At 34.6% G+C, this 24,479-nt stretch overlaps 1 protein-coding gene across 1 annotated transcript in view; it reads left to right on the top strand.

Annotated features, from left to right (window-relative positions):
• KITLG (KIT ligand) overlaps positions 1-24,479 on the top strand; it is a 120,249-nt gene that overhangs the window by 85,932 nt on the left and 9,838 nt on the right. The window contains exons 4-8 of the mRNA XM_051962657.1: positions 16,094-16,261; positions 17,903-18,062; positions 19,129-19,212; positions 22,561-22,682; positions 23,722-23,789. Of these exons, the coding sequence (XP_051818617.1) occupies positions 16,094-16,261; positions 17,903-18,062; positions 19,129-19,212; positions 22,561-22,682; positions 23,722-23,789 (602 nt within the window). The remainder of the gene's footprint in view (positions 1-16,093; positions 16,262-17,902; positions 18,063-19,128; positions 19,213-22,560; positions 22,683-23,721; positions 23,790-24,479) is intronic.

Below are 24,479 nucleotides of genomic sequence, written 5' to 3'. Positions count from 1 at the left end.
AAGTTTGTTGAGTGACTTTAGGCAAATCAAATAATATCTCTTTAGCATTTCTGTGTTCTTCTTCTGGATCTCTACTTTCCCAGGTATGTACATTCCCTCATGCTGCAGGATAATAATCTCTTTACAATGCTGTGATATCAATACTTCATTGTCCAGTGGCCACCCTTAAGGAAAGAGATGAGCTCTGAAATGAACTAATCTGGCCCCTAGATAGCCCGCAAATAAAACTGTATGGATAGGAGATATTCTACTTGTCTTGGTGATATCATTTCATTCATCCTCTGATAGTGCTTTCTTCCCTCTCTATCTTCAATCTCTTCCTTTCTATAGGTTTCTTATTCTGCCTTGAAACTTGTCCAGGTGTTATCCTAAAGAAAGCAAAACAAAACACAATACAATTCTCCCATGACCCTGCTGCCAGCTCAAACTATTGTTATCACTAGCAAACTCTGTGAACTGAGGATGTTACTGTTTGCATTTGACACCACCCATTCATTACTTAACATCCCTTGAAATCTGGCTGTAGTCCTCCCTCTTGTAAGAAATGCTACTTGGAATTTACTGACTTATTTTAAAGAACAGCTTTCTCTCTTCTTCTTCTTCCTCCTCCTTTCTCCTCTTTCTTCCTCCTCTTCCTTTTACTTTTCTGTTTTCTCTTCCTCTTCTTCTATCAGGATTAAGTGATTTGCCCAGGGTCACCTAGATAATAAATGTCTGAGACTGAGATTGAATTTAGATCTAAATGAGATGTTTCTGTTCAAGCCCCCTTTCCCTTCCTCATTCCTATTTGTTAGCACTTTCTAGGACTCAAAATTACAATTTGACTTTGATGTATGCCTGTTATTAATCCCATTTTTCCCAATAAAAAGTCTTCTCCTTGAGATCAATCTAGTTCATGCTTTGTATTTGTATCCTCAGCACCTACAACAATGCCTTGAACTTAATAAATATTTGTAAAATTCTTTTTTTTAGGAGAAGGGGTAGGATTGAATTGAACTCTCTCTAAGGCCATCAATTCACTCCAGTTAACAAATTAGGACCTTAATCTTTGTATTCTTGGTTCACATTCTCCTTGACTTTTCTACTCCATTTGGCACTATTGATTTGTTGTTGTACCTCCTTCATTCTGGAAGAAGATCAATGACATCATGAAGGTGATGTCTTGACTTGCAAGTGATTTGGATTAAGGAAGACAGAGTTCTGCAAAATCATCAGCTTCACCCTCTTCTCCAGAGTCATCTGGTTCAGTGATGAAATGTAGATCAGAATAACAAGAGATGGCCCCAAATTGAGTGGGATACCTTGACATTTCAAAATTAAAAGTCTTTCCCAAGACTGTTTGTCTGAGGCAACACTCATTCCATGCTTAAGGGTAGGTAAGGATGGAGAGGAAAGATTGCCTTGTTTGCTTTCAAAAAAGAATCATTTTTGCTATTGATTAACCCATCCTTGAAATACTGCCTTCTTCTAGCTTTCTTGACATAGCTCTTTCCTAGTTCTCTAGCTGATCTTTTTCATCCTTCATTGTGATTCATATAAGCATTCTTCATTGTCCTTTTTCAGATCATTAAGACAGCAAACTTTAGTCACTGTTGACTCTTGTTTCTCCACAATTTTGTTTCCCCATAGCAGATAAAGTGCCAATTTCTACTGATTCTGCTTTAATGGCTCATAGTTCTAAATGTAGAAATTGTATTGGAAGTTTTCTCTTCTAACTCCTTCAATTTTTTTTAAATTAAAGCCTTTTGTGTTCAAAATATATGCATGGATAATTTTTGCCATTCACCTCTACAAAACCCTGTGTTCTAATTTTTTTCCCTCCCTTTCTCCCAACCTTTCCCCAGTTGGCAAGTGATCCAATATATGTTAAACACATGCAATTCTTTTATACATATTTCTGCAAATAGCATGCTACACAAGAAAAATAAATCAAAAAGGAAAAAAATGAGAAAGAAAACAACAACAAAAAGAGTGAGAATACTATGTTGTGGTACACATTCGATTCCCACTGTTCTCTCTAAGTACAGATGGCTTTCTTCATCACAAGATCATTGGAAATGGTCTGAATCATCTCATTGTTGACAAGAGTCAGGTCCATCAGAATTGATTATCATATTATCTTGCTTTTGCCATGTATAATGATCTCCTGTTTCTGCTCCTTTCACTTAGTATCCGTTCCTGTAAGTCTCTCCAGGCCTCTCTGAAATCATTCTGCTGATCATTTCTTACAGAACAATAATATTCCCTAACATTCATATATCATAACCTATTCAGCCATTCTCCAACTGATGGGCATTTATTCAGTTTTCAGGGTTTTTTGTCACTGCCACAAACATTTTTGCACATATGGGTCCTTTTCCCTCCTTTATGATGTCTTTAGAATCCAGTAGAAACACTGTTGGGTCTAAGGACATTACAGTTTGATAGCCCTTTGGGCATAGTTACAGATTGCTCTCCAGAATAGTTGAATCAGTTCACAGCTCCACCAACAATGTATTAGTGTCCCAGTTTTCCCACATCCCCTCCAACATTTGTCATTATCTTTTCTTGTCATTTTAGCCAATCTGAGAGATATATAGTATGAGAGAGAGGCACCTCAGGAACTCCTTTATTTTACTGAAGAAACTGTGAGATCGTAGGAGTTCGGGGACTTGTCCAAAGTCACATGAGTTGTAAATATCAGAATCAAAATCCAGTTACTCTGACATCAAAGTTAATTCTTTCTATTGTAACACATCTTTACCCTTCCTTACATGTCAGGGATTACCACCCAAGAACTATACTTCTTATATAAACCCTCATGACTACATATCTAAAATTTGTATAAAAATACCCAGGTGTCATCTTAGTGATATGATACACAATAGTTGAAGAGTTGAATTGTATCAATTAAGTCATATGTATCCCATACCACTGCATTGTTGATGGAGCTTGAATTAGTAGGTCTAGTTGTTCTGGAAAGCAATCTAGAATTTTGAGAATAGAGAGAATAAATGTTCCATACACTTTGAACCAGAGATTCTACTGCTAGGGCCTAAGTCCCAAGAAAATCAATGTTTAAAAAAAAAAAAAAAAAAAAGGACTCATCTACACCAAAATATTTAAAGCACAATTTTTTAATAGCAAAGACCTGGAAATAAAGTAAATGGTCACTAACTTGGGAATAGCTGAACAAACTGAAATATGTGAATGTAATGAATTATTACTATTCAGTTAAAGAAATACTGTATATATTGAACACAGAGAAATAGGTAAAAAACTGATGGAAAATGAAGTAAGCAGAAGTAGGAAAATAACACAAAATTTTGCAACAATATACAATATACATAGAAAGTGAAACAATAAACTAATCTGAATGGAGAAATGAGGAGCACAGCCTTATTTTCAAAGTGCTCCTGATTGGTGATAGAGAAATACAGAATAAAGCCAATTCTGACATTCTAACTCAAACTTACTGGATTGGTGATAATAACAAATATTGGAGCTACTATGGGGAAAAGGTACATTAAAGAACTGTTAGTAGAATTAGAAATAGGTTCAGCCTTTCTGGAAAGAAACTATGTCCAAAAAGTCACCAAATAATGTATATATACATGCTGATTAGAGATGCTACTACTAAGAACTATATGTTCCCTCCATCCCCACCTTCAAAATAAAAATAAAAAAAGAATCTATATTTACAAAAACATTTATAATAACCCTTTTAAAAAGTGTCAAAGACCTAGAAATAAGAGAGGACCCATTCATTGGGAAATGGTTGAACAAATTATGTTATGTGAATATAGGGAAATATCATTGTGCTATAAGAAATGATAAAGAGGATAACTTCAGAAAAAACTGGGAAGATTTGTACAAACTGATGCACAGAAAAGTGATTAAAACTTGGAGAACAAGTTGTACAATGATAACAATATTGTAAAGACAGATAACTTTGAAAGATTTAAGAGTTCTAACTAATACAGTAATCAACCATATATGATTCTAGAGGACAAATGAAACGTGCAACTCACCTCCTGACAGACAAGTGATAGATTCAGTATACATAATGAGCTGTACTTTTTTGGACATAACCAATATGAGAATTATTTTGCCTGATTTTATATATTTATATAAAAGATTTTATTTTCCTTATTAGTTCAGTGAGATGGGGGGAGAAAAAATAAATGTTTCTTAATTAAAAAAAATTAAAGTACAAATAACATTTAATAAAATCATAATGACCAAAAATTAGTCTTCAAGGAAGAGATCTGAAATCATCTCCCTCTGGTTCTTTTCAGAGTTGGAGAACAATGAGTATGGAATTCTGCTTATAGCACCAGATTTCCTTCCACCTACTCCCTCACCCCCAGCTCTTATTTTCCAGGTTTTGAATTAGATAGCTACTCTCTAAACCAACCTTTTTCATCCCAAAATGATGCTTTGTGATTTGGTTCATCTGATTTGGAAAAAAAAAAAAAAGGACCAGTTTAAATTTCTTTAGAAAATGATCTCTTTGAAATGAATATAAGGTGAAGCAAGTGAGGCTAGTCCTCGTGACATTTTAAAAGCACATGGCTCATTTCAGCTGATATATCAGGTTCCCTACTGCTCAGGTTTTAGAACGCCATCCTCCTGTATTTTAGGTGGCCCATTCTAACCTTCTGTTGCAGTGTGCTGTCTATTTTTAAATTGCTTTTCTCACAATCTTTGAAAGCTCACTCCTATTTTAGTTGGCCAGCTTACATAGCTAGTCTTTGGAAGTGACTATTTCCCCAAATATGTTTAAACTAATTTTTTAGTAATAAAATTTAATATTTAGTTTAATCTTGATTTATTAAGGGTCTGTTGGATTAGTCACTTTCAATGGAAATACCCAAAATATTTTAAATCAAATCTGGCACTACGGATGTTGGTGACATTTCATTAAACATGAAGACTTTGTGTCACTGTATAGCACAGATATTAAATTTTCCCCTCCTCCCTCCAAGTACCTTTGCCTATATATATGTGTGTATATTATATATATATATATATATATTGAGAGAGAGAGAGAGAGAAAGAGAGAGAGAGAGAGAGAGAGAGAGAGAGGAGGGTCCCAATAGATTTGCCAAGTAGCAGCCAATACTTTCCATAGGACAGGAAGGTGACTTAGTGGCCAGCTAGGACAGCCTCATTCCTTTCACCAAGTAGGAAACCAAAGTCTATTTACATGCCCAAGATCACAAGAGTTAGGAATTCTCAAGAGTCAGAATCCTTGTCTTCCTTCCATTACCCCTACCTGGACCAAGAAAAGATCTAAAGGAAAGGAATAATAATCAAGTAGGGATGTGGAAATGGAAACAGATTTCTCTTTTCATTAAAATGGTCAGATCTTTAAGAACCTTAGACAAATTTCTTTAATTGAGGACAGTTGATACAGCACAAACCTCAACTTCAATCTACTCCTGCAATTATCTGTGTGCCTTTAGTCAACTGGTGAATCTTCTATTCACATTATTCTAAGGAGCTAATGTTTCTAAAGCTGTTTAAGTCTATCCAGTCTCTAGAAGAGAAAGAAAAAATGTAGAAAACAATAGCAAATGCATGCTTTTTGATGCATAAAGGAAAATTAAATTACATTAATGGAACTCATGGAAAGGTTATTGAACCTTTAATGGAAGACTTGTGTTCAAATACTTCCTGTATTCCTGATGAAAGCTGCAAATTAAATCAGTGACAACCAGAGAGTATTGTAGAAAATGGAACATCATTCCCTTTTCCAAGAAATGGCCAGGTTTCTAAGAGCCTTGAGCAAATAAATATATTGTTGTCTGTGTGACTTTCAGTTACTTGCTATCTCTAGTTAAGAGATCTTCTGTCTATCAGGGTATTGGACAAGGAGACTCCTAAGGGTCCTTCCAAATCCAAGGATTTTAAGATCATTTAACACCCCACAATCTTGGGATCCTTGAGATTAGTAAATTCTTTTTCTTCTCTGTAGCAGAATAGCTAGTTCACTTGGGTTTGGGCCATTTGCAAATCATTGACTTCAGTTAATTAAAAAGAGGGTAGTTTAGTGCTTAGTATACTAGTCGAAACTGGTTTTTCTGTCTTCCAGGCATACAGGACAAATCTGGCTTTCTGTTAATAGGGTTTGTCTACTCTGTTGTTTTATCTGCTACAAATTCTAGAACTTAAATGCCAATGTGTTAACTGACTAAAATACATGGGTGGGTGGATTAAGCATTGGCTTTAGATCATAATCTTTTCCGAGAGAGTTATGGCAGTCACAAGAGCACATGAGATGGCATTCCTTCAGGAAACTCATGGTGTTTTATTTATTGCTTCACCTTTCTGAAGTGCAAAAACGTATAATTAGCTAATGTAAAAATAATAAAGATAGCATGGCCTTGTGAAATAGAATAATCACTAGGAGATAGTGAGACCTGAGTTCAGATTCTGACATTGGGAAGCTACATTTTATTTCTCTCACCTCAGTTTTCTCATCTGTAGAATGGACATCATAATACTTATATTATCTCCCTCATATGACTGTTGTGCAACCCAAATAAAGTAATGTATGTAAAATTATTTGACAATCTTAAAATCAACCAATAAGCATTTAAAATTTGTTTACTTTGTGCCAGGAATTGATAAATATTGGGTATACAAACAAAAGTTTGTTTTGTATCCTTTTCTTCAGTAACTTATGGTCAGTCATTATTAATTATTAGATAATATCATAATGCAATATAATTATATTAAGCACATTATATGTCATAATTTATGATTATAATATGTAATATTATATTATCATCAATAACAATAATTCTATTCATTTGAAAATATCAAGAGAGACAATATAAGAGATAGCTGTTGCTTAATCATGCTTGTTTAATTTGTTTAATCATATGTGACTTTTTCTGAATCTGTGGACCATATTTGAACAGTTTTGGTGGCCAGTTCCTTCTCTAATGGATTGAGGAAAACAAGGGTTAAATGACCTGCCAAGGATCACACAATGTCAAACTAGGCTTGGGGAAAGAGGGGATTGTCAGATTTGTTGTATTCCAGGACTCCTGGAATCTTCCTCCTCTGCTGTGGGGAAGCCAGATTTATACTCAAGATTTTATGACTCTAGGCTCAGTGCTTTAACCACTGAACCAGCTGCCTTGGGGAAGGAGCCAGTCAGTCTAAGTTAGAAAGATCTGAGTGTGCTGCTGGCATACATTAGTTGTGATAATTTAGATAAATCACAACTCCTTATTGGCACAGGTAACACACAAAAAATTAAAAGTTAGTGGATGGTGATCTCTTGCCACTGAACTGGAAGAGAGAGTGAAACTGGTGACTTTACACAGTTCTGTCTCACCCAAATCCAATTCACTTGCATGTCAAGCCACCATCATCCTAATGTCATGGATCCTCTTCCAAAGCAATGGACAAAAAACAACTGATCAACAAGTAATTAGCAATAGTGCATCTGTGGAAATACCTTCCACACTGGGAGTTCTCCACGCTATTGAAAGTACAGGTCCAAACAAATTACAAGTAAACATTCGAATGGGATTAGAAAGTATGGTGTTTATAGTTTAACTCATCAGGGTGCAAGGTTGTGTGTGTATGGGATGGGGAACCAATTCCTTACATAAGAAAGTGAGAAATAATCATTGCACAGCCCCAAAAGGATCTAAGTAGTAAGATGTAAATATTCAATTTTGTGCCCATTGTAAGGTAAACTGAAATGCCTTTATGGAGATAAATACCTAAGCATTTCATAATAAATTATGAGCTCTGCTTGGAGGTGGGAGAATGCTAGGGTGGGGAGGGGGAGAATATATATATATATATAGATATATATAGATATAGATATAGATATATATATATAGAGAGAGAGAGAGAGAGAGAAATCTTTCATTTATCTCTGAGGCCACAGGAAAGAAAGTACCCTGTTTCAACAAGGAAATTTTGTTGTGCCCATAAGCCACAAAATCCACCAGAAACATAGGAAGGAATGTGAATGAGGAGGGAAAGATAATAATAGGGTTTCAACAGCATAATGAGCTAAACAAGCTTCATACTATAAACCTTACAGTGGTAGAGACTGCTTTGTGAAAACATTTTATGAAAGTTCCAATCACACTGTTTAGGGGAGGGAGGTGGGTGGCTAGGAGGTGCAGTGGATAGAGCACTTAGTACCTTAGTGCCAATTCAGACTCAGATACTTACTATCTGCATGATCCTGGGCAAGTCACTTAACTGCTCCCTCTGCTTTAGTTTCCTCATTTGTTAAGTGGATTAAGTAAGAGCATCTATGTCTCAAGGTTATTGTGAGGATAAAAGAAGATGACTGTAAAACACTTTATAGATGGTAGCTATTACTATTATGGGGTATTATCTTGAAAGACCAATATCCAGTTTCTATCATGGGTGTTTTTAGGTGGATCCCTTAATCTCTCTAGGTTCCTTATTTATAGAACAAGGTGTCAAATTAAATTAGATAGTATCTGAGGTCCTTAAATTCCTTGGCCTAGTGTTCTAGGAGGAAAATAAAAACTGACCTTTTGAAGGATGGTTTGATCTCCCCTCCCTATCCCCCACCACCACATCACCATCTACCTAGGCTGCATTTATCCAGATACCACTACTAACCCATCCGAAACCAAATGACTGCTAGCCTAATTTAAAAAAAAGGGGTAGTTATTTCCTTTTTGTGATAAGCTCCTTGAATATCCTTATTTACAAAAATAAATACTGTCTTGAGAAGTTGAGTTTGAAGAATTGAAAAGCTAGGAATAGTTTCCATTTGGAGTTCGTTTTATCCCCACTTATCTGAAGTCTCAGCCAACAGGCTTAATGGTTTTGAATGATCATAAACGTTTCCCAGAATTTGGGCTCACCAATCTGCCAGTGGGCCAGTTTCCCAGTTGGCTGCAATTTATTAATTAAAGCTGCTTTTAAATAAGTAGGGAACAACCCACCCACACATTCAATTTCAGTCCAACCTGCTTTTGAGGGTCTAGTATGTGCATGTTTTGAGACCATGCAAAGACAAAAACAAACGCTTTCCCTGGCTTCAAGAAGCTTACTTTCTACTGAGGGGTGATGTACTGCATAAATGTTGTGGAGGAATAAATTTTAAAAAGTTATGTTCTATTTCATTAAGCTCTCCTGATAAGGAGTTGAAAAGACCCACTGATTTCCTGTTCCTTTCCTGTCCTCTCTCTCTTCCTCTTTTTTTTTTTCCTCCCCTTCTTTCCGTGCCCTTTTCCTCTTTTTCCTCTCTCTTCACCTTTCCCCTTCTTTCCCTTTTCTCCTCCTCTCCTCCATTTTTTTCTTTTCCTCTTTCCAAATTATTCTTCTTGCAAAAAAATGCCCTATTTTCAATGATAATCACAAGTGACAAGATAGAATATGGTTGTTTATTTTTTTAATCTTTGAAAATAATATTTTAGTAATTGATTAGCTACTTAATTTGTTCAGTGTCATTAATAATCAAGCAGATAATTTTTTAAAAAGTTACTTTCAAATGGAAAGATATGAAATGCAATTACTAAATAATAGGTCTCTTAGGACAGGTGAGAGAAGGAAGAAAATAAAAAGTGCACAGCAGAGAATAAAACACCTACAAGGAAGCAAAGATGGACAACTCTGAACACAATGTACTATTTATTATATAAGCTTTCTTGAAATAGAATTTTATTTTATATTTTGAATCCTCTCTTATGTTTTGTTGTGTACACAGCATTTTTTCTTTTTTTCTATTTAACTTTTAAATAAATTAATTTTTAAAAATGTAATGGGTCACGAGAGTCAATAAATGCCTTTCCAGGAGGAGTCATGTTTCTCTGTATAGATTCATCATCTACAAAGCAAAAATAAGCCAAAGTGAGCTGCCTCTGATTTCAGCTCAGAGGGAAGTTTTCTGTTCGGGTCTATTCTGCTTTATTACTTAAGGGATAGTATCAAATCTTAATTTCAGATTCATTTTTGAATATTTTAGTTCTGTTTCTGTGTAATTGTTGAGGAAAGCCAATTTGGGAGAAGTATACATTGAAGAAAAGGGAGTAATATCAGAAAGTTTGAAAGTTATGTTGGGACCAGACTCTTAAAGGCTTTAAATACTTTACAGAGAAGTTTATATTTAATACAAGAAGTAATAGGGAACCACTGGAAATTCTGCTCAGTAGAAAACAGATATGATCAGATCTGCACTTTAGGAAAATTACTTTGGTAAGTATGTGGGGGTATACAAATCAAATATTTACTGATAATAAATCATAAAATTTTATTTTAAAACAATAATTTGGTACACATGAAATTTTACCGTTTATTAAAAAGCTGAAAGAAAATTTGCATACTGAGATGGATTTTTTTTTTTTACATAAAGAATTAGATCTTAGTGGAATATTTGATAGCTTTTACTATTGTCAGATTTTTCGCGTCATCCCTTCCCCCTTCTATGTTCAGTTACAGGACCCCATACACAGCTTAAGAAGCTTTGCACTTGGCACTACATTGCCTCTAAATCTGGATAAAATTGAAGTAAAAGACCCAAATTTCAGGCAGATTATTTCAGTACCATCCTTATTAACTATTTCAATATGATTTATTTTCCTTATTGATTTACCCTATTGCTGTTCCTACCCTATTAATCCTCAACCTGAAATGTGGTTTAGTTGTTTCAGTTGTGATCCCTTTTGAGGATTTTCTTGGCAAAGATACTGGAGTGATTTGCTATATCTTTCTTTAGCTTAATTTTACCGATAAGGAAACTGAGGCAAACAGTTAAGTGATTTGCCTTGAGTCACAAAGTTAGTAAGTGTCTTTGGTTAGATTTGAACTCAGAGAGATGAGACTTCCTGACTCCAAGTCTGGCCCTCTGTCCACTGTGCCCTCTAGCTGCACCAAATATTCCTACTTCCAAACATCTCCATTCCTATTGTACATACTCATGTTGACTGAATTTTAAATTTGTCTTCTCTCCTTTTAAAGGATTAATCCTTTTACTTCACATCATACCATTCATAGAAGCTCTTCAAAACTTCCTATTTTCTCCTTAGAGAAATATTATGACACAATTGATAGAGAGTTGACCCAGGAAGCAGGAAAATCTGGATTCAAATTTTGCCTCTAATCATATTGGCTGTGTGACCCCAGGCAACTCCCTTAATTTCTCAGTCCCCCAGTAGTTTTTAAGGCTCTTAAATTGTTGAGAAAATGCTTATCTGCAGTGAAAATGGGAGATTTCTTGCAGATGCAACTTGCATATTCCCTATACTAATAAAATAATTGATTTCTCAGGCCGCATTACTCTTCCCCTTTATATCACTTCCTATCTTGCCCCACCTGGGGTAGAGCCTGACATGTGTTTCAAATTAGGGGCTGTCCTGGAAAGTCTTACATGAATCGATGCTGAGTGAAGTGAGTAGAACCAAAAGAACATTGTACACCATAGCAATAAGTTTATGTGAGGATTAACTGTGATGGGCTTGGCTCTTTTCCTTTTTTTTTGCTGAGGCAATTGGGGTTAAGTGACTTGCCCAGGGTCACGCAGCTAGGAAGTGTTAAGTGTCTGACACAAGATTTGAACTCAGATCTCTCTGACTTGAGGGTTGGTGCTCTATCCACTGTACTACCTATCTGCCCCTACTTGTTTCTTTTCAACAATGAGGTGATTCAAGGCAAATACAATAGATTTGTAATGGAAATTACAATGTAAACAAAGGAAATGTAGAGCCCTCTACTTGTAGAAAGAAAATGAATGAAATTGAATGTGGATCAAAGCATAGCATTTTCACCTTTTTTTTGCTTGTTTTTGTTTGTTTATTTGTTTGTTTTGTTCTTGTGTCTTTTCCCCCCCTTTTTGATCTGATTTTTCTTGCACAGCATGATGAATATAGTAATATATTTAGAAGAATTGCATGTTTAATCTACATAGATTGCTTTCTGTCTTGGGGAGAGGGGGAAGAAAATTTTGAAGCACTATGTTTTGCAAAGGTGAATGTTGAAAACTATCTTTGCAGGTATTTGGAAAAATAAAAAGTTATTTAAAAATAAATTTTTAAAAAATTAAAAAAAAATTAGGGGCTATCATGGGTTGGGAAATGTTTATCAGGGACAGATAAGGTGAGTTCAGGAAAGGGATAGAAAGAAACTGTTGGCTAGATCACAGTCATCTATTAATTGATTGCAGGTACTTGTTACGGAAGAAATTAAGTTGAATGGTAAGATGATGTCTCGTTTTGGCTTGATGATTTAGAGTTCAAAATGGAAAGAATTTTCCAGAGATTAAGAAGCCAAAATCAGTGAGGCAAAGAAATTACTCTTAGTGAGACTTTAAAATTTTTAAATCATGCATGCCTCACCCAGCATGATGCCTGGAATGCTCCATTTCCTTCATTTGACTCAGTGTCCCTTCCTTCTTGGGCCCATATAACTTCTGCTTCTTTACAGGAACTTTGGGACTGTTTATCCTGATCCTCCTCAAACACCTCAAAGCCATTTTGTCTTCAACATTTTTCTTTTCTTTCCCTCAAATCTCAAGTGTTGAGATGGTACTCATTGCCAAAATTAACCCCTTCCTCCTTACATTTTTCATCCCATGACCTTTCTCCATCAACAATCCCTCTTTTGCATATATTTAATCTTTATTTTTGTCCTGGTTCATTCTCCTTCTTACAAGAGTTGAAACTTAATCCAGAACCTATCACTTATTATCCAAGTGCAAAATCTGGAAATTTTTCATCTGCAAAAATAAGAGTTGTACTTGATGTGAATCTCTGAACCTGCTGTCTTTCCTATCATCTCCTAAAATGAATATCAATCCTGTATCACAACCTATCCGGGTTTGCAGTTATTTGTACATATGCCCCATTAAGCTCTTGCTCCATGGAGGTAGTGACTGTATCTTTTTGTAATATTTTTCTCCTCAGTGGTTATTACTTCTTTGCATAGAGTAAGTGCTTAATAAATGTTTGTTTAATTCAAGGAAATTAAATTGATTAGACTTGAATTAATCCATCTTTTTCCATTTCCCAGGAAGATTTATCAATTTAGAATTATTTAAACTTAAAACTATAAGTAATACAATATTAATTTTATATGACTTTAATGTCCCTTTCAAATTCTTTCTCTCTCTCACTCCAGCCAATAGTCATCTTTCCCTATCCTAACCAATAACAGTATTTGTGGTCTGTGCTAAAGTATATGTGATATTTGATCTAACTTTATATTTATATTGTATGTGTGTATATATGTATATATGTATACACGCATATGTACATAAATATGTTATTCTTGATATTTATATTGTTCTCTGTTCTTTGAGTGGAACAGACTAGATCAATGATTTCATCAGTATGGCGAACTCCCAGTTGAGAAAACTTTCTTTGCTTATGCAGATCAGCTTTATCTCTATAGCTTAGGGTCCAGGAAAGTGGTCTAAAACATAGAGAAATTAACAGAGTTGCCCAGAATCACACAGCCCAGCATACATCAAAAAGCAAGTTTTGAATTTGGGTCTTCCTGGCTTCAAGGACTGGAAGGACTAGCATCTAGTGCTGTCTCTACTACTGTCAGCGGTCATTTCATCCTCAAAATAGCAAGCAAGATACTTTCTCTACCCTTCTCACAAGAGTGTTATAAGCATCATATAGTTGGAAGCAACCTCAGCACTTAGTTAATACCATCTCTTCTATTGACAGATGAGAAAACTGAGGTCCAGGGAAATAACTTGTTCAGGGTAAATATCAGAGATAGAATTTTAATCCAGAACTTCTGAATTCAGAGCTAGTGGTTTGTTTTTTTGTTTTTTTTCACTGAGCAAACCTATCCATAGAAGATAAAGAGAAATCACTGTGAATAAAGCATATTAGAGGGAAGAAGAAAGAAAGAAGCATTTTTAAGCATCTGCTATGTGCCACACACTGTGCTAAGTGCTTTACAAATATTATCTCCTAGTAAATAGAATATTCATCCTCATTTTACTTGACCTCTTTAGAGCATTTGACAATATTGATTATTTTCTTCTGAGTATTCCCACCTAACTTGGATTCTTTAACTCATTCTTCTTTGAGGAAATGTCTTCCTCAGATATGATAGATATGAAGAAATATCTTCCATATACTAAATTCTCTTTCAGCCTTTAAATCCCAAAGCAAATATTGTTCTCTCAAATGAAGCCTTCCTTGCCTCACCCACTTAATAATGACCTTCTACCTCTTTCCATACTATTTTGTCTATGTCTCTTTTTCATTTAATACTATTTTTCCACTGCAGTTGTTTGATAAATATGTTCCATGTTTCACATATTAGATGATAAGCTTCATAAGAGCAGGAATAATGGAATACAGTAGAAAACATGTTGATTTTGAGGTCAGAGGAATAGGTTCATATCTCACTTCTGCTAATTGCTATACCCATTACCTAAATTTTCTGGGCCTCTTATTCCCCATCTAAAATTAAGAGGTTAGACTAGAAGAACTATATTTATATGTTCTTTTCCCCAATACTTACTGTAGTAATCTACACATAATACGTGTAGGTTCAAATGTTTGTCTTTTTTATCATAATATTATTAACTGTTTGGGGTCAGTAATGATGTCATTTACTTACATTTTGCTGAGAATACTTCTAATGCCCAGATTTAATGAATGGTTAATGAATTCAGTTGCATGCTATTTGTGCTATAAAGATATAAGGGAAGAGCTATATTTAAAGATATTTTAGTTTTATTTATTAATTTTTATTTTTTAGTTTGTTTTCATTTTTGAATAAATGTTTTCCCTATAAATTTTTAATATTTACTTTTAAAAAATTTTAAATTTTCAAATACTCTCCTTCATTTTTTCCTTATCTTTCTTCTCTGAGATGATAAGCAATCTTATATTAGTAATATATGTGCAATCATGCAAAACTTATTTCCATTTTAGTCATCCATTTAGTCAAAGAAAACAGATCTTTCCTAAAATAATCCCAAAAAAGAAGAGAAAAATAATATGCTTTGATCTGCATTCAGACTTCATCCATTTTTTCTCTGAAACTGGATAGCACTTTTCATTGTGAATCCCTCAGATTTATCTCGTATCATTATATTGTTGAGAATAATTAAACTATTGACAGTTGATCATTGTACATTATTGCTGTTACAGTATACACTGTTCTCCTGGTTCTGCTTACTTTACTTTACATCAAAAAACTTGTCCAGTTTTTTATTAATTCATCCTGCTCATTGTTTCTTAGAGTATAGTAGTATTCCCTCGTAATCATATACTACAATTGGTTCAACCACTCCCCAATTGAGAGACATCTCTATTTCTAATTCTTTGGTAGCACAAAAAAGAACTGCTTTAAATCTTTTTTGTTACAAACAGATCTTTGCCTTAAAAAAAAATCTCTTTGGGTATCGCTAGATTAAAGAGGGTATGTGCTCAGTTTTATAATCCTTTGGCCACAGTTCCAAATTGTTTTCCAGAATGGTTGGATCAGTCCATAACTCCATCAGCAGGGTCCCAATTTTCCCATATCCCCTCCAACAATTACAATTTTCCTTTCTGTCATATCAGCCAATATGATAGACGTGGGGTAGTACTTCAAAGTTGTTTTATCTTACATTTCTCTATGATTTTAGAGCATTTTTTCCTATGACTATATAGATAGCTTTGATTTATTCATATGAAAAACTGCCTGTCAAATATCTTTGAAGATCAGATTATTGCTTTAGAACTTGATTGATCACTTTTTTTTTTTTTTGAACTTGATCTGTGATTTCTTGATTTTGGGAGCTCAAGTTAATGAAGTTTTTTCTACCAATGCAAGTAGTGATCTCCGCAATATGCAATGTTACGGAGAGATATCTGCACTGGGGTTATATGACTTGCCAGGGTCAATCAGTCAATGTGTGTTAGAGGCAGACTCAAATCTTACTGATGCTGAGATGTATGCCATACCTTGCTGACTCTCATGTCTTTTTACAGCTTGAAACAGGATATAGAGTAATTAAAAGATTGATCAGTTATATAGAGGGACTGATTTAGTCTGGCAAGGGACTTCCTAAGTGCTCCCCATCTGAAGAGTAAAAGTCTGGGACTCTGAAACATTTATCTAATCTTGTTTTATCTATTTTCCTTTGCAGCCTAATCACTGTTGGTTACATCTGATGGTGCCTGAATTGGCCACCAGCCTGAATAACCTCTTATACAGATTTTCCAAAATTTCCAGTAGTCTGAGTAATTATTCAATCATTGATAAACTCATAAAAATCATTGATGACCTGATGGGATGCTTAGAAGAGAAAAATAAGGTAATGTATCACCCTCCCCCCCCCTTGCCCCCTTCCCCAGAATGGGAGAAGTGTAGATTTTTGTTTTTCTGTAACATGGATTTAAGGATAGGAGAAGGGGTTGAAAGTATGGAGGATTTATGTATGTCTGTAGCTTCATGCTTATGCATATGTTTTAACACAATGTTGTAAGATGTGATAAATGCTAATAAGTGGAATTATTTTGGAAATATAAACTTTAATATAATCCTTCTTCAGAGATGTTTTTCTGCATTAACAAAATTACAGGAATAGCAAGGGAAGAGGAGGGAGTAATGTAAAATTATAGAGAGGGTAATTCTTTAAAGTTTATTTCCCTTAATTTGGAAACAGAATTACCTCACACTGTGAAATAAAGATTGTCTGACCTGTGCTGTTGTTTTGGGAATTCAGTTGAGGAAGGCTTCCAAATTAGTCAGCTATTTTAAATTGTTTGGATAGAAAACTTTCTATATTGAAGACTTAGCTCTGATATTTTTCCATAATATAATTGTTCCATTTTGGAGTGATATCTTTGTCTTGCTTCTTGAAGACTATAAAAATGGACTGGCCATTTTTGTCTCCATCTGGGTCATTTGACAAGTGAGATATCACAACTCCATGCCTATATTGGAGTCAGTGCCAAGATCAGAGATGATCAGAATAGGAAGAGACTTTATAGCTTATATAGCCCAATCTCTTATTTTTATAGATAAAAAAACTGAGACCTAGAAAAGTTAAATTAATTTGCCTGAGGTCACAAAGAAAGTGGTAAATCTTGGGCTTTGGGGCTACTGTTACTACAGTAGAATAAAGTTACTATATGACCAGGGACAAGGCACTTAGCTATTTTAGAGTCAAAGTTTCCTCACATGTGAAAGTGATTGCATTATATAACCTATAAAGTCCCTTACAGTTTTGAAACTATAATCCTATGATTCTGGAAGCTTTGCATTGGCATGAAGCCTGAAGATCCAGGCCTAGGCAGTCTGTATTCTGAAAAACTTTACAAAGTTAGACTTGCTACTTCATTTCCTGGTATTTGTCTTATTTCTGCCCCATGATTTTATTCCTCCTCTTATCTCATATCCCACCAGATAATCCAACTAAGATAGGCTTTCATCATTTCCAACTGTCCAGAGTTTTGAGGATTTTCTAATCTAAGCAGGGAAAGATAACATACAAATACATACAAAATATGACAAAAAAGTTATTTCAAAGGCTTTAATTAGTTGAGAGAATCAGGAAAGGGCTTCATGGAGAAGATAGAGATTGAATTGATCCTTGAAAATAAATTAGGAGTCTTTGTAGCAAACAGTAGTCTCATTACTTTTAAGGATCATTTCTTTGTTGGCAATCATGCTCTGAAGGCCTCCAAAGGCTCACTTGGAGAAAACTGTAGAGGTAAAACAATCAGAGGACAGTCAGCAATTAAAGGCCAAAATGAACAGACTTGGGCCCCAAATCAGGTCTTCTTTTTTAAATTGCTTCTCTTGAGGCAACTTTGAAAAAGTGGCAGTTTTAGCATCCTAGGGCTCATCCCACTTTAATCTTTGAAGATAAGCAACCCACCAATGTCCTTGACCTACATTGAGCAAAAATAGCATTTGAATAATGTCAAGTAATATTGCTTTTTTCCTCTAGAATTTCAGAAAACAAAATAACAACATTTATAAAGAAGGCTCATTCATTCCCGAAAAATTTTTTAGCTTCTTTAATAAATCCATCAATGCCTTCAAGGAACTTGAAGAAATACCTGAGCGTAGCAACTGTGTCCTGCCTTCAACAATAAGGCCTGAGAAAGGTAAGAAAGAAAGGAGGAAAGTCGGAAAAAAAAAACTTTCTGACAGCAATACATACATACATGCATACATACATGGTTAGATCAGCCATCTATCACAGTAGATTATTCAAAAATGATAACTTTATTGGTTTCTAAGCCAACTTAATAAAATGAATGACTTGCATACATATTTAAAAGCCACTTCTTTCTCCACCCCTCTTAGCATAGAGTTTACCTTTAAATTGTAAATATCTTGGCTTTTCATCCAGGTTTGTCACCTTTATCTTTTTCAATACTCACCCTTATGATATTGCTTCTTAGATAAGGAAGCTTTTATTCTATCCTCCCACGCTGTTGGATAGGTACAGAGACTCCAGTGTCAAAAAAACCCAACAAACACCATATATATATATATATATATATGTGTGTGTGTGTGTGTGTTTTTAAAATATATTTTAATATATAATATATAAACACAGTCATCCCCATATGCATACATGCACCAATACATACATATACACAGGTACATAACACACATGCAACCATATCTGTTCAATCTTCACACACACACAAATATACCATTTAAATATACATACATATACACATCCTTTCACATCTCTACATACATATACATATATAATGTAAATATGTACATATACAACATGGATATTCATGTACATATTTATAAAATTACACTGTATGCAATATTTTTATATATAACATATATAAATAAGTTGGTAATATATTTTTAATATATAAAATATATAATATTTTTGAAAATCTTTACTGATGGGTAAATTATCAATGCTGATCCTCATAATGATTATGGTGGGTTTTTTCATGTAGTAGAATAGTGTAATCAGATAATAAAAAGTTCTAAATCTCTAGAGCCTTAGTTTCCTTCTCCATAAAATGAGGTGTTGGACTCAGTGGCTTTTAGAGTCCCTTGAAGCTCTAAATCTGTGATCTAAAGGCACCAGACCAGCACAACACTACCTAATTTGTCGTCTAGAGTTTCGCCTTTAAGGAGCACTGAGATACACGTAAGTCGTTATGCAACACTGACACATTGTTGCTTTCTATTTAGATTTCAGGGTCAATGTCACAAAACCATTTTTGTTACCCCCCGTTGCAGCCAGCTCCCTTAGGAATGACAGCAGTAGCAGTAATAGTAAGTATGAATACCTGATTTGATGCATGCATGGCTCCAATTAGCCTCCATAGGAGTTTGCATGAGCTTTAAATGAGATTGTCCCATAATTGGGAAAACTCACTAATAAACAGGGTTACTGTCCTTTGGGTTGATGCCCCTCAGCATGTGAACAATCATTCCTGGTCTTTCAAAATGCACTTGCTCTTTAGTGTAATTTGGACTACGAAACTGGTAGTGATTTTCTAGTTAGAGAATCTTAGTAACACCTTAAAGAACACAATTCCTTTTAGAGAAAGATGCCTTTTGTTTACATGTTGTTTTCTATGTTTCATCCTGTTTTGGTGTGAATGAGTTAATTCTATAATATGAGATTATGCCAACTTAGTTGGTGGTCATTTGTACTTATTAATGTAGATCTTGCCTTCTTACTAATTACTCACATGAAGAAGAATATGCTGCTTTATCTGAAGTTCCCGGCATCTCAAAAATCAGAATTTATATACTTTTTTGGAAAACTAAAAAAAGACATCTTGAGGACTGATTTTAACTTCAACTCATCAATTCAATTCAATGAAAATTTGCTAAACTTTGGATTCTGTGCTGGGGGTAGAAACAAAAGCAAGGAGTACAATAATCCCTTCCTTCATAAAGCTTACTTTTGCAGCTACTCACCAGTTCTGTGATGCTGACAGATCACTTAACCATTGTCTGCTTTGGTTTCCTCAAGTGTAAAGTAGGGCTTATAGTAATAGCACCTATCTTTCAGGATTGTTGTGAGGATTAATGAGATGACATTTGTGAAGTGGTTAGCATAGTGTAGATGCTTAATAAATCCTTATTTCCTTCCTCCTCTCCTTCTTTCCTTCCTTCTTTCCTTCCTTCCTTCCTTCCTTCCTTCTCTCCCTTCCTTCCTTTTTTCTTTTCTTCCCTCCTTCCCTCTCTCCCCCTCTTTCCTCCTCTCCCTCTTCTATCCCTCCCTCCATCCCTCCATCCCTCTGTCCCTCCCTCCCTCCCTCTTCTATCCCTTCCCTCCTTCCTTCCTTCCTACTTTCCTTCCTTCCTTCCTTTCTCCCATCTCTCTTCTTCCCTCCCTCATACAACTTCCTTTCTACTTGAAAGATAGGTATTAGTTATGGGGCATTGAACACTAAAGTAGCACATTTCTTGACCTCAGAAAACTTATGTCTATGGGAGACAGATGCCAGTTAAGAACACAAAGACAAAACCAAAAGTGTCTCTGCCTTTATTTTCTACTGAGAAGCTTTATGTCAGTTTATACGATATAGAGACAAAAAATTGTTTTTGACCTCAAGGAACTTACTTTCTCCTGGGAAGCTATAGCTCAGACCCTGGGGACACAAAGAAAAATAGAGCCACCTTATCTATATAATAAGGTGATTTTTAAGTGGTGGATGCAGACAGCATTTAACCTTTGCAGAGGTTGGAAAGAGCCTCGTGTAAGTATTAGCACCCAAGTTCAGCCTGGAAGAATATTAGAACCCCAATCCTTTGTGGCCACTTGTCTAAATGAATAAGGTGTTCCATGTTTGCCTATATGATAGGACATGTGGCTGGTACATAGTAGATGCTTAATAAATCCTTATTTCCTTCCTTCCTTTCTTCCTTCCTTCCTTCCTTCCTTCCTATCTTCCTTCCTTCCAATGTTATTCTAGCTAATTCTCACAACACAGACAGGCTATTATTATTATTACCTCCCCCCCCCAATTTTATGGGAGTGCCTTTGGTCATAGTACTGCTATCTAGGCAAAGATCACATATGGTCCATTTGCAAGATCATTGCTTTTTTCTGGGCTCTGAGAGCTACACAAAGAATTCCCCTTTCCACTCACTTTTGGCTGTGGCAGAGTTGCTTATTGAAACCCAAACTCAAGCTTTACTGCTAAACAGCTGTCTGAGTTCTGCCAAAATGAAATTGGATGCTGATCAAGAAATTTGCAAATCATCCAAATTAAATCGTTTTCTTGAAGTGAAAGTCATTTCCTTCCCTCTTAGTCAAAAGCCATAGGCATCCTTTAACATCAGTTTTAATTATTTGGAAATGATTTATTCCTTCTGAGGGCAGAGTGTCAAGATGCCAAGATCTCTACTTTCTCATTTCTGTGAAAACTTTTTAGAAATGTGCTGAGATGTATCTGTGGGATACCATGTGGAAACCATGGGAAAAGAGCTTTTTGCCACAGGCTTGACTAAAAGGAAAGCTCAGGAGAACAATCGGGGAGGGACATGGACAGGAACACTCCTTTGTGCTCTGAGATGATCTGTATTTATTGGCAAATAGAAGACAGTCCATATTATTCCAAAGTCTCCTTGGCATTTGAATCTCTCTAATCCGTCACCTTAATAGTGGGAAAAGTTGCTTACTGGATAAAGTGCTGGACCTGGAGTCTGTAATACTTAAGTGCAAATCCAACTGAATATTTATAAACAGGATGATACTGGGCAAATCTGTCTCAGGTTCTTCACCTATAAAATGCATACTAATAAAGCCTATCTTCCATGGTTGTTTTGAGGATAAAATGAGCTAATATTTATCATGAAATGCTATTTAAATTCTATCATAGACAGTTAAGTGGTATGCTAGACTTGGTTTAAGAGAGTTCAAGTCTTGCCTCAGACATTTATTTATTAGCTATGTGACTTTGAGCATATTCTTAACCTCTACTTGCCTTGGTTTCCTTCTCTGTAAAATGGGGATAATAATAATAAACTGTGTTGTTGTGAGAATCAACTAGAATAACATATCAAGTGCTATATAAATGTCATTTATTTTTATTACTACTTTTGTACTCAGTAGCAATTGGGAATTGATGCCAAACAGAGTGCCAGACCACCAGGATTCTCATGAGCAGCAGGCATTCCTACACCATGGATATATAAATTTCTCCAAGAATACTGAGTTTCTACCAAAAATATACCATGGAAGAATCTAATAGGCTTCAAGGCAGATCCAAACCCAACTAGATCGTCAGTAAATAGTGGTTGAAATCTTGCCTCTGCTTCTCACCAATGTAGTTAAGTTCCAGTCTCTTATCTGGTATCACTTTCCCCATCTATAAATTGATGGATTCAGAATAGATAGGTTCTAAAGTGCCTTCTGTCTCTAACTTCTAAGACTGTGATAACCACCTGTATGCTGAATCCCAAGTTCAATAATGGTTTGTATGTCCCAAGTTTGTGTGGGTAAAGAGTAGGTAACCTGAACCTCTTGTTTTCTTCATAGAAAAATCATCTTTAAAACTTTAAACATAATTAAATTAGAATATCCTAAGGAAATCAGTAATTACCTCCATCATGGTGAAACAGTCTCCAATATGTCTTTAACATGGCATTTTTTTAATATTACAGGGAAATCATCAGAATTTTCTCAAGGTTCTCAAGGTTCCTTAAGTGTGCATTGGGTAGCCATTGTGTTGCCATCATTCTTTTCTCTTGTAATTGGCTTTGTTCTGGGAGTCTTATACTGGAAGGTAAGGAATCCCCTGATTTACTATTTATGGTCATCTCATTAAAGGCTTAACCAATCAGCCACTATTTTGTGCAAAATGGAATCTACCAATTAAATTAGTGGCTCCTTACTTGCATTCTTTATGTGACACATATTTAAACTCAAGTGAGTTTCTCTTTTGCCACCTGCCATATTTATAAAGGTCTTCTCCTGGTATATACTTAGAAGATGAAGGATATTTCTAATATGTCTGAATTGAATTTTCAAAAGATATTTGCTTTAAAATAATATTTCAAAGTCAAATAGAAATTTTTTATATGCCATTTATTTTTATTGATGTTTCTCCGTCCCTTAGTATATCTCTTGGTATATATTACAAGTTGCTCTTTGTCAGTTTTCAAAACACCTTTTAATTTGAATCCTAATCAGATTTTTAAATATGTTGATGCAGCCTCCTTGTTTCTAAAAATACTGAATCAATAATGTCGTATTTTTTCCTTAATTTTAAATTAAAATCTTAAAAATATATTGTTACATGATAGAAAAAGAATCATTGGAATTAAGAACATGGAAGATATATGTCTCTTACTTCTTTAACTTTCCAGCCTTTAAAAGTACTTCTGTTTGATTGTGTTATTGTTCTTTTCTCAGAAATAACCAAATAAGTCTAAAAATACTGAATCAATAAAATAATACAGTATTTTTTCTTTTTTAAAATAATTCTTTAAGAAATGTCATTATATGATGAAAAAAAGAGTATTGTTGGCATTAAGAGTATGAAAAATATATGCCATGTAATTTTGTAACTGTCCAGCCTTTAAAAACTATCTTTGTATGATTTGTTATTGTTCTTTTCTCAGAAGAAACAAATAAATCTTAAAAATAATCAATGATATAGTATTTTTTCTTAATTTTAACAAATATTTTTTAAAATGTTGTTTCATGATGAAAAAAATTATCATTGGAATTAAGAGCATGAAAGATACATGCCATTTACTTCTATAACTTTCCAGCCTTTAAAATTATCTCTGTTTGATTGTATTTTATTGTTCTTTTCTCAGAAAAAACAAATGATTCTTAAAATGGAAGGTGACAACAGAGAGATTAATGAAGAGGATAATGAGATTAGGTAATTTATTTTACCAAATGTACATATTATTGCTATTCTGCAAATCCTCTGACTGTGTGTGTTCATGGCCTCTTCCTCATTCACATTGTCTCATATAGTTTCATTTACCATCTTTCTGAATTCACATTTACAACTTGACCTCTCACTTAGTCATAGGTTGCTGGCTTCCTGGCCTTTGAAACTTATCAGCTATTGGAGTGTATCAGCTTCCTTTCTACAGTTCAAACATAATCTCAGAACTTCAGAAGAGTTATATTTGACTCTTTTGTTTCTCTTTTGTATGTCCAAGTTTTTCACTGCTGCTTCTGCTTTTCCTTGACTTGAATCACCACCCTAGTACATAATAATCATTGTCACAAACCTACATTACTGTATGCCTTCTCCATAATAATCTAATTCATTCTCACTTTGAGCATATCTCTTTCCTATTCAGGAACTTAAAAATGGCTCTATATTTCTAATAATAACAATGACAATAATTATTATGTGATACTTTAATATAATAATATAGTAATAGATAATTTTATTAGAGAACACTAGTTTCGTTACATTATTAATATAATTAATAATATGAACTATCATTAATATAGGATACTATAATATAATATTCTACTATGATATCATAAATGCTATAATTATAATATAGTATTGTAGTTTTATTATTAATAATATGAATACATACATGCTTCA

Source organism: Antechinus flavipes, chromosome 5, assembly GCF_016432865.1.
Source record: "Antechinus flavipes isolate AdamAnt ecotype Samford, QLD, Australia chromosome 5, AdamAnt_v2, whole genome shotgun sequence".
In the NCBI taxonomy this organism is placed as follows: Eukaryota; Metazoa; Chordata; class Mammalia; order Dasyuromorphia; family Dasyuridae; genus Antechinus; species Antechinus flavipes.
This window is presented reverse-complemented; position numbering and strand designations above follow the sequence as displayed.